The following is a 12,290-nucleotide window of genomic DNA, read 5'->3' as shown; positions in this document are numbered from 1 at the left end:
TAACTGAATCCGGACAAGACTCTCGGGGCCTGGCCTCCTATATAAAGGCCAGGAGAGGGCCTGTCGAAGTCTCTCTCATACAATCACACAACCCCTCACGCATACACCAAACACTAGAAACCTTGCCTCTCGGCAAGAACACCACCACGCAGTCCTCCAGCTGCCCCATTGTAACCAATTTTACTCGTAATCAAGATTAGACATGCATGACGTAAGGTTTTTACCTCATCAAGGGCCCCGATCCTGGGTAAATCTCGCTCTCTGTTTGTCTGGTATCTGATGTCTCGTGCTAACCTGTAGGATTCCGCTAACCCTAAGCCCCTCTTGGTGGGCATTGCCGAGGAGCCACCTCGTAAGCGGTCGTGGGTGTGGCCTTTGAGTTTTGGTCTTTCGACTGTATTCCCTAGGCGGAGTCTTTCATGTGTTAGCTGGGGATGGGGGCAGGGTTTATAGAGAAGCCGGGGGCACAATGGGCTGGAGCAGCGATGGGCTACGACCGAGGAGGTGGGGTGGCGGCAGCGGGCGACCTTTCTAGTGGTGGATGCACGGAGGAATACGTTGGCTATGTTTCGATGGAGACGATAGAGTGGAAGAAGAGAAAGGAGACGGTGGTGGGATGGAGCCCACAATAGTGTTTGTGCGCTTCGGCGTGCTCCCCATGGGTTAAGTGTCAAATAGGACCACCCACAACCTATATATGGCGGAGCTACATGGAACCAAAGGGTACTCATATACCCAGGCATCCTTTGGTTGTACCTGTAATTAGCTATAAATTTAGTGTTTGCATCCCTATTATCAATCATTCGTGCACCTCGGTGGGTCAAATTAGCATATATTACACTCACTCCGTTTTTATATGCAAGGCCACTTTGTATTTCGTGCCAAAACTTCAACGACTAATTTAACTAATAAAACATAAATTAGATGACACCAAAATTATATTGTTAGAAACATGTTTCAAATTGAATTCAATAGTATAATTTTGGTGATATATACTTATATTTTCATATCTACTCTACTCTAATTTGATTAAAAAGGTTTTGATGTTGTTATTGTATACTTTATATTTTATTGGTCAAATTGTTAGTTAAGTTTTACCTCAAAATGAGCAGCCGTCTTATATTTTGAGACAGGGGGAATAGTTCACTTTGATCGAGTTTACTATAGCTCCACCAGGGCCCACAAAAGCTACGGCATCCTGAATTCCTGAGACTGTTTATAGTGGGAGTAATATAGATAGTAACATTACACACCCCAAAATATTTTGGTGACATGGAATTAATGAAAAAAAAGAGTGTGGTGGTAATTAGCTATGTTACCATAACATCACACTTCTCAAGACAAGATAAGTCTATAACCTATTAAATATACTACCTCCGATTCAAGAAATAAGGCGCCCTCGTTTTACGCAATTTTCGTTTGACTAAGAATTACTTCAAATATATAAAGATTGTTTGTATGCAATTAACAACATTAGAAAGTATTTTTCAATACGAATCCAACGATAGTAATTACATATAATATAACCAAGATTTTGTTGCTTAATTTTTATGGTCAAAGTTCGTTTTGGAATACGCGTGCGTCTTATTCCTTGGGATGGAGATAGTAACATGCATGATACCACATATATGTAACTACCAACTATAAAGGTAGTAATTGTAGAGTAGTAAAATGCACCATATTACTACTGTATGTTACTCCCCGCTATAACTAGTTGATACCACGCCGCCGCTGTCCCGACAGCCCACACACTGATTCGTCACCGATCCGATCCGCCACTGCCCCGATCCGACGCTCACACACGAGAGCCCATACATGATGCATGTATGCATTCAGCACCGTGCACGTGCACCCATACGTGCATGCACAGATCGATGTGTGCTCACTGCTCACCCATGCATGCCCATGACCGCAAGTTGTAACGCCGGCTGGCACCTTTGTTAAAACCCCACCCCCTCAACTCGATCTCTCACTCAACTCCACCGCTGCATGCTATGGCCGCGGACGACGGCGGCCGGCACGGGTGGATGTTCCAGGAGGAGGCTGACTGGTACAACGAGGTCGTCCTCGGCGCCGTCGTGCCGGGCGACTGGTGGCGCAGGCTGCCACACCCGCTGCGGTCCTGGCTGCGCAACACCGTTGGCGTCTACCTTATCTACTTCATCTCCGGCTTCCTATGGTGCTTCGTCATCTACTACTGGAAGCGCACCGCCTACATCCCCAAAGGTAGTATATCTTCCATCCAACAACACGTTTGCTTCTCTAGGAAGGAATTTATGGGAATCGGGATCACACGTAGTTGAGTAGTGCAGAACTAACAAGGAGGTGCTCGAAGGACGGAAATAATCTGAGGCAGGGTAAATTCTTAGAAATGATGCAAAAAGTCAAATAGTCTCGAGTAATTAATGCTATAACAGAATTTAAAGTCTCCAGTTTTACGTGTATGAATGATGAATAGCTCAAGATTATCTTGTATATAGTAAAATCCATGATAAATATCTGTAAGACAAGAAATCTTATACACATTGAACCTAAAAAAATTAGTCTATATTTTGTTACCTAGTCATGTTCTTAGTTTGAAGTTAGTTTTTGCGCAATGTTCACTAAAAAGCATAACTTTCTCATACATGGTCTATTTTAGATGTATGACCATTCAAAATATTCAGAAAAAACATATACATCTATGTGTATTCACCAAAAATCAAGGTAGGGTTACCTTGCCCTACTGGAAGCTTCTTCCCTGGGGTGTACATCCCTTTCATAAAATAAGTAGTATTGTATAATTTTTTCTAACGTCAGACGGTGTAGGGTTTGACTAAGCTTATGAAATACACCCTCTGTTTATACTAAAAGTGTGATAACTAATATGGAACGGAGGGAGCATATCAAGACATATTATGCTATATAGATATAACCTAAAAATGTATGTCATGATTTATCTAATGACACTGATCTGGTAAGGTAGATGTTGATAGTTTTCTTCCAAAAGGTTGGTCAAAGTATAAATCATTTGACTTTTGAAAATGTATACACGCCTTACTTTACATAATGGAGAGAGTATTCCATAGGAACCTCGACATAAATAACATAGAAATCACTTAACTAGTATATTTTCCACACACACACACACACACACACACACACACACACACACACACACACACACACACACACACACACACACACACACACACACACACACACACACACACACACACATTAGTGGCATTCAGCTATCACTTGAAGCACTACACAATTTGTTGCTAGACCGAGACAAGGACTTGGCTACGGTGAGTAAACAAATCCTGCCATACAAGACTCCCAAATAAAATTTGAATATCAAAGTCCAAACATTTGAATTATAATTTCTGAATGAGGAATTGATGGTTTGCAATAGAAGGATTGGAGCATGGGTTTACATCGGAGGAGATACACATATTGTATTTTTTATAAATAAAATTGGAGGAGAAATATATTTCCCTTGTCTCTACATCAACTAGAGATGCACATAACCGTTTAAGATGAGTATTAGGATTTAATCTTAGTTAAGCACCAAGCATGTACCTCTAGATGAATTGCATAAGTACCAGGAAATCCTAGTCCTCAAATATAAATCGGAACCTAAATTTGGTTTATGAAAATTTGATCCCGGATATTTGACATGTGTATCAACACTCCACCAACCAGTTGAGGTACCCTAAGATATTTATTAGACTAACCAATCATATCAAATCACTTTCAAAAAATCGTCCGATTCAATGATTAATCACCCGATTAATCCCTATTAAGTGGTCACCCATTAGCCGATACACTTATTTATCGCCCGATTAACTCATTTATCACCCGATTAACTCATTTATCGCCCGATTAATCGCCGATTTGCCTATTAGTCGCTAATCGTCAGCCGACCGAGTTGACCCCGATAAGCGATTTCCTCAACATTGTATCAAATTCAAATGAACTGGATTTTTTTGCGTAGCAAACTCGCTTACCGGAGGGGGCTAGGAATGTGTGCTACATGTCCATAACCATGCTACTTCATTCGGTAACCAAAACGGTAGATTGAGGTCCATATATCATGTACTACTTGGTAAACCAATAGTGTTGTGTTAACTGCTATGGTTGTGGAATTGGAATTGTGGTGTGTCACGTAGTTTGGTTTAAGTTATCATTTGAACGTTTCCACCGCCGGCATATTTTTTGTTGTATGATGTTTTAGCAACGACATGATCACGTGGTGAATTTTCCATAGATTCTTCTATTAGTATTTTTTAATGCAGGGATCACATATAAATTCTTGACCGCTGAATTTTTGGTAGCTAGTCCAAAATAGGTAGCAATGATGTTCATGATTCCCTTCTTCCAAAAATAATAATTCTTTCTTACCTTTCATAATGCTTAAGACTTTGACAATAAAAATTATCGAATTGAGCTTGCAAAAACATTATATTTTGAAATTATTTTGCAAGCTAAAATATTTGCATATGTTTAGTATTTATACATGTCAAACTTTAAATTACTAGTATATAGATATTTTAACCTAATGCCCACATTCACTCGTGTTCCTTTTCCATTTTCTGGTTCATCCTATTTGGAAATATTAATAATAATATCAAAACCTTGTTATCTTGGTAATATATGATACGACTTTGCAGAAGGCTGTGCTAAAATCTATAGGCACTTGATGCAGATTCTATTCCTACGATGGAAGCTATGAAGAAGCAAATAGTTGTTGCATCTAAGGCAATGCCTTTCTACTCTGTTCTTCCAACAATATCAGAGTACATGACTGAGAGTGGATGGACACAATGTTTCTTTCATATAAGCGACATTGGTTGGCCAATGTATCTTATCTATCTATTTTTATATCTCACATTTGTGGAGTGTGGAATTTACTGGATACACAGAGTAATGCACGACATAAAGCCATTATACAAGCACCTGCATGCAACCCACCACAAATATAACAAGGAAAATACGCTATCACCATTTGCGGGTATGTTATTATTGCAAGTGAATCCTATGTATTTCAACCATCTTCTATATTCTTTACCATGCTAGATAGCGAGAGAAGAGTGTTAGATAGTTGGTTAGTTAATCTTGGCGCGTATATATATTTTCTATTGCTGAAATTTGTTCTTGTTATAGTTGTGTTTCAGTATACTTGAATATTACAGTTTATTCCTAATGTACGAATTACTTAATTTAAATCTCACGAACACAATGCTTTTTAGTTTAATGTTGTAAATATCAAGGAAACACCACTAGAAAAGATTAAATAAAAAAAAAGATCCTTTTGTTATGAAAATTTTACTTCGCATCCATCACAAATCTAATTTATGCACTTCGTTCCTTGCAGGACTAGCATTCCATCCAGTGGATGGGATTCTGCAGGCACTCCCACACATGTTTGCTCCTTTCGTTCTCCCAACACACTTCAGGAGTAACATTGCTCTCTTGTTCATGGAGGCTATCTGGACAGCTAATATCCATGACTGCATTCATGGCAAGATTTGGCCAGTGATGGGTGCTGGTTATCACACAATTCATCATACAACTTACAAGCATAACTATGGCCACTACACCGTCTGGATGGATTGGTTGTTTGGAACCCTTCGTCAGCCGGAGGTTATTTTCAAGATGGATTAAGTTGCTCAACCATGTGTGTATGTTTCCGTCTTGGTATAGTTGTAAAGTTTTGTAGAGTTTGCTATCTGTTTATTCTGCACAAAGTTGTTGCTGCCTTTCCAGTAGCAATGTGTTGTTCAATATGCTAGTAGAAGTAATATGGTTCTTATTTAGCTTTTCCTCAAGATGCATGTAGTAAAATCAAGAGATATTTTGTACATCTGAATTCTGGATGTTTGTATCATTTTGTGCAGCATGATGTGTTACTATACACTAATAAGTCAATGATGTATCTTTGCCATAAGTTCAACGGAGGTTTTTCATGCATCTATGAAGTTGATTGGTGCTGGATAAGGTTGCTTCTCCGGACTTGCAAGTTATGGCCGTTGGGTCCTGCAGAGGATAGTGATATGCGCATTTAGAACAAAAAGATGTAGTAGGTAAATATCCATTTTAGGCATATTTTCCACCTCGTTGTCGTATTCCATGGCCACAACCGAGCATGCAGGGGTGGACACCGGATGGGTTGGGACCGCATAAGGTGACGCTTCTCCTCCGAAAGGAACCAGGGGGCTTGGGGAGCGACGCGTGTTGGCGGGAAGGGAGGTGGAGGGATTTGGCTGGGACGGGCGAGAGGGGAGCCGCCGAAGATGGGGGGGGGGGGCACGGGGACCATTGTGGTCACCCCGCTTGGGAGCTCAAACGGAAACATGTGTGTTCCACCTCCACCTACGATATGTACTGATATGTATGTCCATGTAGTGCATCCAAAACTATATAGCTTTTGGGGAACTTTATAAAAATGGATCTTAAACTATATGACTTTAAGTAAATCATTATCTTTGGAGGCACTTAGAAATATATATGCACTAGGGTATTCGAGCAAAGTGCCCTGAAAGCTTGGTTGTGGCCCAGTAGAACAAGCACGGAGTAGAATTTTCTTTCCTCGACTTGCCGAGGTTGGTTGCAGAATTTGGATAAATTACATTGCTAGCTATCCGCCAACCAGCTATCCAGTTTGAGTAAGGGCATCTCCAGCGGACCCAACGTAAACGTAGTGAGGCGTTTGCCCGTGCCGTGGAAGGGCCGTGAGCGGCACGATGAGATCTATTGCTCCCGGTTCATGCTGCCACCTGATATGTAGGAGGACCCGGATTTCGCGTTGGACAGCTACAACTAGGACATGTTCGGCTCGTGGGAATTTGCCTCATGACCCCGAGCCGGGTACCGCGGTGACGTGACCTACCACAACCGTGAGTTAGGCCTCGACCTCTTTGACGACGATGATGCTGAGGACGAGGATGAAGGTGGCGAGGGCGATGGTGGCGGACAACGCAATCAACCCATCGTCAACCTAGAGATCTAGCCGCTAAAGCTGGCCGAGGTGGAGGCCATCGAGCCAGTGGATATCAGCGAGGTCCACAAGCTCGGCCAGTGGCAGACCTTGCCACCCCAACTGCGGGAGTCTGCACTGGTGCAGTGCAGTCTAGTGACACCTTCGGTCACCCCTACGCATGTCGCACGCTGCCGGCTCCTCCTGCACCAATGCACGTGCCACCACCATCTGCTCCTGCACATGCGCCAGTAGATGGACCTCTTCCCATGCCCATCTTCATTTACCTCGGCGGCGAAGACTAGGTGGACATGGCGCAAACCCTACTTAGCTAGGGTTTTATCTATTTTATTTTATCTATTTTTTCCGCCCCTTTGTAAATTTAATTTTCTATCAATAAAATTCGTCTAAAAAAACATATACGTCGGACCACTGGAGCAGCCCCTGTCCAAACATACATATGGTTCGATTTTGCTATTTTAATATCCATGATTTAACGCAAACGGGTCAAAAGAGACACTAGAATAGTGTCCGTTCTGCTTCGGGCCGCTTGATATATGCCCTAACGTGGACAATTGACTTAATCGCTAGGAGTCTCTTGCCCGCACAACGAAAAACGAATACTCCGTAGAAGATATCAAGCGTTCGCTAGATGAGCTGACATCACATGTCTTGCGTCAAACTAAACCAGATAATCATGTCTAAAGTGGTGTTGCATTATTTTAGTTGGGCAACCGTTTTCCATTGTTGCGCAACAAGCATATAGTAGCCGCGAAACAGGAATGGATAAGGATTTCGGCAAAAGGAAAAGTGAGGAAAAGATTGATTTATCTGATCCTCTCCCAATGATCACGCTGGATTAGTTCGCGATCGGTAGCGGCGACGCCCGCGCCCGAGCCGCGACGGTGACGAATCCGGCATCCGAGATTCCTTCGTCGCCGCACTCGGTCCGTTGCTTAGAAAGGCAGCAGAAAGGAAGACAACGGCGAGAGCAATGCGAAAGCTAGGCAGGGACGCGACGCGGCGCACTGGAGCGAATCGACACACGGCGCGGTCGCGCTGCTCGGGCCGGCATCGGCATCGGCATCGGTTGGATGCCAGATGAGCACGACGGCGCGCTCTGGTGCGCGTGTGGTCCGGCCGGCTCTCTCGCTCGCGGCGTGGCCACGTCTCGTTGCTTCATCTTCCCAACAAGATGTTTTTGACCGTGCGGCAATACTCTCTCACGGATCCTTTCAAGTATTTATACGTCTGCTGTGACGTTGCTCTTTCCGCGTCGACTCGAGTATGACTCGATCCTTTACCGCGGTGGAAGCTTCGGCTTGAGCATGCGGCGTGGCAGGCAAGCTGAAAACGTTGGCTGGATTTCCCTCCATCGGAGTCAGCGCTAACTGAACGTGTTATGTTTTTTTTTCCAGGGAGTTTGCTAACTGAACGTGTCGCGACCGGGGCGGCAGAGGAACTGCCATGTAGGAGCAGAGAAATTCGCAAAAAGGAAGAACAAAGTGTTTTGCGCAGGAACAAAATCAATTGCATTCATGCTTGTGTTGTTGCAGAATAATTTACATGGTAGTACGACTTCATCGCAAACTGAAACTCCCAAAGACTGATGCCTACTGTGCAACTCTGAATCGTAGTTGGCTTCTTCTACTACATTGAGGACGCTGCTGTCCATCGTGGCGTGGAGGAAGCCGCAATCTGCAGGTTGTTCTTCGCTTGAGATTGCATCGTCCAGGTGAGTCGTCTCCTCGGCTGGCAAGGCAACCACGAAGGATGCTTCGTTTGGCGCCGAGAGCACGTCGATCCAGCCCTCGTCAGAGTCCCAGTCCGGGAACGCCCACTCAGGACAGGCCAATTCCTTGATCCTCTCGTCCGTGCTGTGCGATAGCTCGTCGTCGGCTTCATCGTTGTCGGATTCTGACTCCCACAATGCCGCGTCCAGCGTGCTCTTAGGTGACACCCATTTGCTCTTGACATCTTCGAGCTTGGTGTCCAAGACGGCGGAGGCCAAGAACGGGTGCTCCAGCAACTGCGCCGCCGTGCACCGGTCACTGGCATTCATGGACAGGCACACGGCCAAGAAATCCTTGGCTTCGGCAGACAGCCACTGTGGCACCTCGGGTACAGCACCCGTGTATCCGATCCGGTGCATCGCGGCGAGCGCGTCGCCGTCCATGCCGCTCCAGGGTGCGCGACCCGTGGCCATCTCGAGCACCGTGCATCCGAGTGCCCACACGTCGGCCGCCGGACCCTGCTCCTCGCCACGCGCCACCTCCGGCGCCATGAACGCGGGCGTGCCGCCTATGATCTTGTCGCCGGTGGCGAGCATCCTCGCGCACCCGAAGTCCGCGAGCTTGGCGCGGCCGTCGGCGCCGATCACCACGTTCCGCGACTTGACGTCCCCGTGCACCGTCCCCGCCCCGTGGAGGTAGGCCAGCCCTTCCGCCACGTCAGCCGCGTATGCACGGACAGCGCGCTCCTCGAGCCGCCCGGCTTTTGCCACCTCGTCGGCGAGCGAGCCGCCGGGGGCCAACTCAAGAAAGAGCTGGTACGACCCGTCACGCCAGGCGCTGCCGCCGACGCAGGAGATGACGCGCGGGGAACGCAGCCCGGACATGATCGCCTGCTCCCTCCTGAGCGCAGCGGCGCCGGACGCGCGCGCCGACTTGACCGCGAACAGCTCCCCGGAGGCGTCGTCCGCCGCCAGGAAGACCTCCGCGCCCGACGCGCCGCGGCCGAGCGTGCGCAGCCGCGTCCATTGCTTGCTCGCAGCCATGGGCATCTTGTTTCTCGCGCGCGTCTCTCGTCGTAGCTCCTCGATCTTGTTTGCGAATTGCGAATTGCAGTTTCTGTTGGTCCTCTGCTGCAGATGAGCAACTTTTTGTGTGGCGGGTGAGTGTATATATAGGCTAGAGGAGAAGAAAAGTTTGGGCGATTTCAAGTTTAGAACACCACATGGAAGGTGTTGGGCGTGTCCGATTGGGACGTGCGGATTACAAGGTAGGGAAGGGAAAAGGCGTGGGAAGCAAGTTCCTTTTCGGATTCGCAAAAAAAAAAAGCAAGTTCCTTTTCGGATTCGCAAAAAAAAAAAAGCAAGTTCCTTTTCGGGTCACGGAGACGGACATGCATCGAGTTGGGAACGCGCGGCCCTTGCTTGACCGCTCATCCCCGCGTGTCGAAACCGAAAGAAGACTGATCCACGGGTCAGTCTTGTTCTATCTAGAGGCGCTCAGCCAAGATACTACTCCCTCCGTTCTTTTTTAATTGACTTGAATTTAGTACAAGTTTATACTAAATCCGAGTCAATTAAAAAGGAACGGAGGGAGTACATTCTTTCTTTGTCAAAGTCTTGGTCGCTTGTCTTGTTCGTACTACATACATTGTCATACACAAGTACTCCAGCAGTGCGCTGGGGTTGGTATTCTGGATGGATGGCGAGCGTCAGCGTGGACGTCCGGGAACGATCCATGGTACAAGTCAGCGGGTGCACCTGAAATATTAAAATTAGTTGGCCGGTTCTGGTTGGTATTTCGACACTGTGGCATTGCAAAGTCCACCGATGCTCTACTGCCACCTGACTCTTTCGTCCACCAGACATCTAGATAGAAGCCAAGAGGGCTCTCATCCCCCCTCTCTTCTCTCGCTCAGCTACAGTATCTGGGGGAGAACCTCTCTTCCCCGGGCCGAACCGAAACTGACCTCGCCGACGATGCCGGCCGGGGGAGGCGAAGGGGAGGCGCCGGACTTCTCTCTGTAGATATTAGGATTAGGTTGGGTTAGGTTTTGGCTTGTTGCCAGTAGTTTAGGTGCAGCTCCGGATTAGTTCGGTGAGATCTGGAGGCTAGGGATCTTCCTCGCCTTGGCTCAGCTCCCCTGGCCGGAGCGGGAAATGGCGGCGGAGACCACTGCACGGCTGAATAACATCGCTGGAAGCTTTCCCTTGCAGGTACAGTAAAATTTTCTATAAAAAATAATTCAAAAATTTAAAAAATTTAAAATTATTTTGAATATTTTTTTAGAGTCATGTGTATTACTGAAATGACTGAAATATTTTGGCCGAAAGGTAATTATTTCGGTGTCCACCGAAATCACTGAAATTCAGTGCATTACGGGAAAATGAAATCCATGGACACCACACGGTGAAGCAACGCTACATGCCTTGGCCGTCCAATCTTCTCCACCGAGAGAAGATATCAGCAATCCAACAGTTTATGATGATGGAGATTCAGAATTATTTCACCGCATGCTGTGATCTGGCCATGTCACCCCAGATCTGAGTCACCGCCAACGCGAAAAGTAGTAGCAGGGTTCTTCAGACGCCTGGTGCACATGAACTGAACCCTTTGTTGCTTCGAGATCCAGATTTTTTTTTTGTGAACAAAGGCAAGCATCAGAGACGCCAAATTTTATTCAGCTCAAATACAAAGTACAGCGTGCAGCACAATGCCCTGGAGATCAAGATTCTGAATAGATAGAGCTATGGGACAAATTGCCTAATAATTTATGAGCTGAATTTAGACAATTAAAAATCGGCAAAGACAAAGATTGTCTAATTGCCTGTTGAGCACAGTCATGAGCAACTCCATTCAAGTTTCTTTTGATGTGGAAAATCTGTGCATGTAATGGTTCTGAAGCTCTTTTATACTCTGCAATTTGCTGCCTGAGCTCCCAGGGAACTTGATCATCTGAAATAGAAGTAGCCGAAGCAGCTTTTGACAGAGAGTGATGTTGTCTGTCAAGAATGTGACATCTTGTGCTTCGAGTTGAGCAGCAACTTTGACAGCAAATAGAAGAGCTACTGTCTCCGCATGAAGAGCCGAAGAAACCTGGGAAGTTGAGGCTTGAATTTGAATTTTCTCTTCACCATTTTGCCTGTCGAGTTGACAATATAGTCCAAGACCTGTTCTTCTTCTCCCCTGTGCACCTGGAACTTTTTTTGTCTTCCACGCCGCGTCCGAAAAAAATTTGCTGCCTTGTATTGCTAAATCTGTCTTGATTGTATTTCCCTGTCTTGTGCCTTCTTGTTGCAAATCTGGTCTAGTTTGTGAGATCCTTGTAGAAACCTGACTAACATCCAAGAGCTCAAGATTTTGTTTCAAAGCATTAGTCATATGGTGAATATCTGGGAAGGAATGGAATCCTTCTTATTAAAAAGGCAATCATTTCTAGACTTCCAAATACACCAAAGAAAGGTCAGAATATTTTCAATGGAGCCATTAGGATGATTCATATTAAGAAGCTTTTGGATAGTTTGAGAAATGGATTCATCTGGCAAAGCAATTTGATCAATTTTTAGATACCAAGGATGCATAAACCAGACAGCTCTAGC

General features: G+C 45.6%; 2 protein-coding genes across 2 annotated transcripts; one reads left to right on the top strand and one right to left on the bottom strand.

Moving 5' to 3' along the window:
• The first annotated feature begins 1,994 nt into the window (after positions 1 to 1,994).
• LOC124705908 (delta(7)-sterol-C5(6)-desaturase-like) lies at positions 1,995 to 5,649 on the top strand. The gene is made up of 3 exons (XM_047237594.1): positions 1,995 to 2,226; positions 4,691 to 4,996; positions 5,360 to 5,649. The coding sequence occupies exons 1-3, from the start codon at positions 1,995 to 1,997 to the stop codon at positions 5,647 to 5,649; spliced, it is 828 nt and encodes a 275-aa protein (XP_047093550.1).
• A 2,738-nt stretch (positions 5,650 to 8,387) lies between these two features.
• On the bottom strand, positions 8,388 to 9,743 carry LOC124648350 (mitogen-activated protein kinase kinase kinase 17-like). Its single transcript, XM_047188133.1, has one exon. It carries the CDS (start codon positions 9,741 to 9,743, stop codon positions 8,388 to 8,390), a length of 1,356 nt encoding a protein of 451 aa, XP_047044089.1.
• Positions 9,744 to 12,290: the final 2,547 nt, after the last annotated feature.

Source organism: Lolium rigidum, chromosome 4 (assembly GCF_022539505.1).
Source record: "Lolium rigidum isolate FL_2022 chromosome 4, APGP_CSIRO_Lrig_0.1, whole genome shotgun sequence".
NCBI classification, from domain to species: domain Eukaryota; kingdom Viridiplantae; phylum Streptophyta; class Magnoliopsida; order Poales; family Poaceae; genus Lolium; species Lolium rigidum.
The sequence above is the reverse complement of the archived record's forward strand: the minus strand, read 5'-3'. Positions and strand labels throughout refer to the sequence as shown.

Coding starts and splice junctions, on each gene's coding strand:
- LOC124705908 (XM_047237594.1), top strand. CDS start 1,995: ATGGCCGCGGACGACGGCGGCCGGCACGGGTGGATGTTCCAGGAGGAG. Junction 2,227..4,690: donor CACCGCCTACATCCCCAAAG/GTAGTATATCTT, acceptor CACTTGATGCAG/ATTCTATTCCTACGATGGAA. Junction 4,997..5,359: donor TACGCTATCACCATTTGCGG/GTATGTTATTAT, acceptor CGTTCCTTGCAG/GACTAGCATTCCATCCAGTG.
- LOC124648350 (XM_047188133.1), bottom strand. CDS start 9,743: ATGCCCATGGCTGCGAGCAAGCAATGGACGCGGCTGCGCACGCTCGGC.